The following is a 635-nucleotide window of genomic DNA, read 5'->3' on the forward strand; positions in this document are numbered from 1 at the left end:
CTCCTCCTGCCGCAACGCCGTCTGCGCCTCTTGCGTGCGCAGCCGCCCTCTCCCAGACCTTTCCTAGACCTTTCCCAGACCTTTCCCAGACCTTTCCTAGACCTGTCCTAGTTCCGCGCCTCCTGCGTGGGCAGCCGCGCTGCGCCCGCCGCCTCCCGAGCCCACGAGCCTCTCTTCACGCCGTGAGCTGTGAACAGGTGCGGCACCTCTTCGCGCCCGCCGTGAGCGACGAGGCGCTTGGCGCGATGGTGTCGCAGGCGGAGGCGGCGCCGCCCGTCGCCGTCTTTCCTCCCGACGAGACGGTCCGAGAGTACCCGAGAGTACCCGAGAGTACCCGAGAGTACCCCGACTGCTGGACGGGGGGGGGGGGGCTGCTGGACGGCCTGCTGGCACGACTGGTGTAGGTCCCGAGGATGGGCGAGCCCAGCGGACAGTGGCAGCCACGCCTGCTTCGCACGCTGCTCGCGCACGGCTCGCGCCGCTGGCGCTGCCCGCCTTGCGACGGCAAGTGCCCGTGCGGGCCGGCGGCGACCGCGGTGCGCGGAGCCGATCTGCCGGGAAGGAGATCCTCCGACCGCCATCCCTCGTGGGGTGAGCGTGGCACCGCCCCCGTAGGCTATCTGCGAGGCGCACGC

The 635-nt window shown here is 71.7% G+C and overlaps 1 protein-coding gene across 1 annotated transcript in view; it reads left to right on the plus strand.

Moving 5' to 3' along the window:
* EMIHUDRAFT_242176 (hypothetical protein) overlaps positions 1-595 on the plus strand; it is a gene marked incomplete at both ends in the record, with an annotated part of 3464 nt that extends 2869 nt beyond the window's left edge. Inside the window, 3 exons of the mRNA XM_005772665.1 lie at positions 198-302; positions 405-536; positions 563-595. Coding sequence (XP_005772722.1) covers positions 198-302; positions 405-536; positions 563-595 — 270 coding nt within the window. The remainder of the gene's footprint in view (positions 1-197; positions 303-404; positions 537-562) is intronic.
* Between the last annotated feature and the right edge of the window lie 40 nt (positions 596-635).

This window comes from Emiliania huxleyi (genome assembly GCF_000372725.1).
Source record: "Emiliania huxleyi CCMP1516 unplaced genomic scaffold EMIHUscaffold_353, whole genome shotgun sequence".
Taxonomy (NCBI): domain Eukaryota; phylum Haptophyta; order Isochrysidales; family Noelaerhabdaceae; genus Emiliania; species Emiliania huxleyi.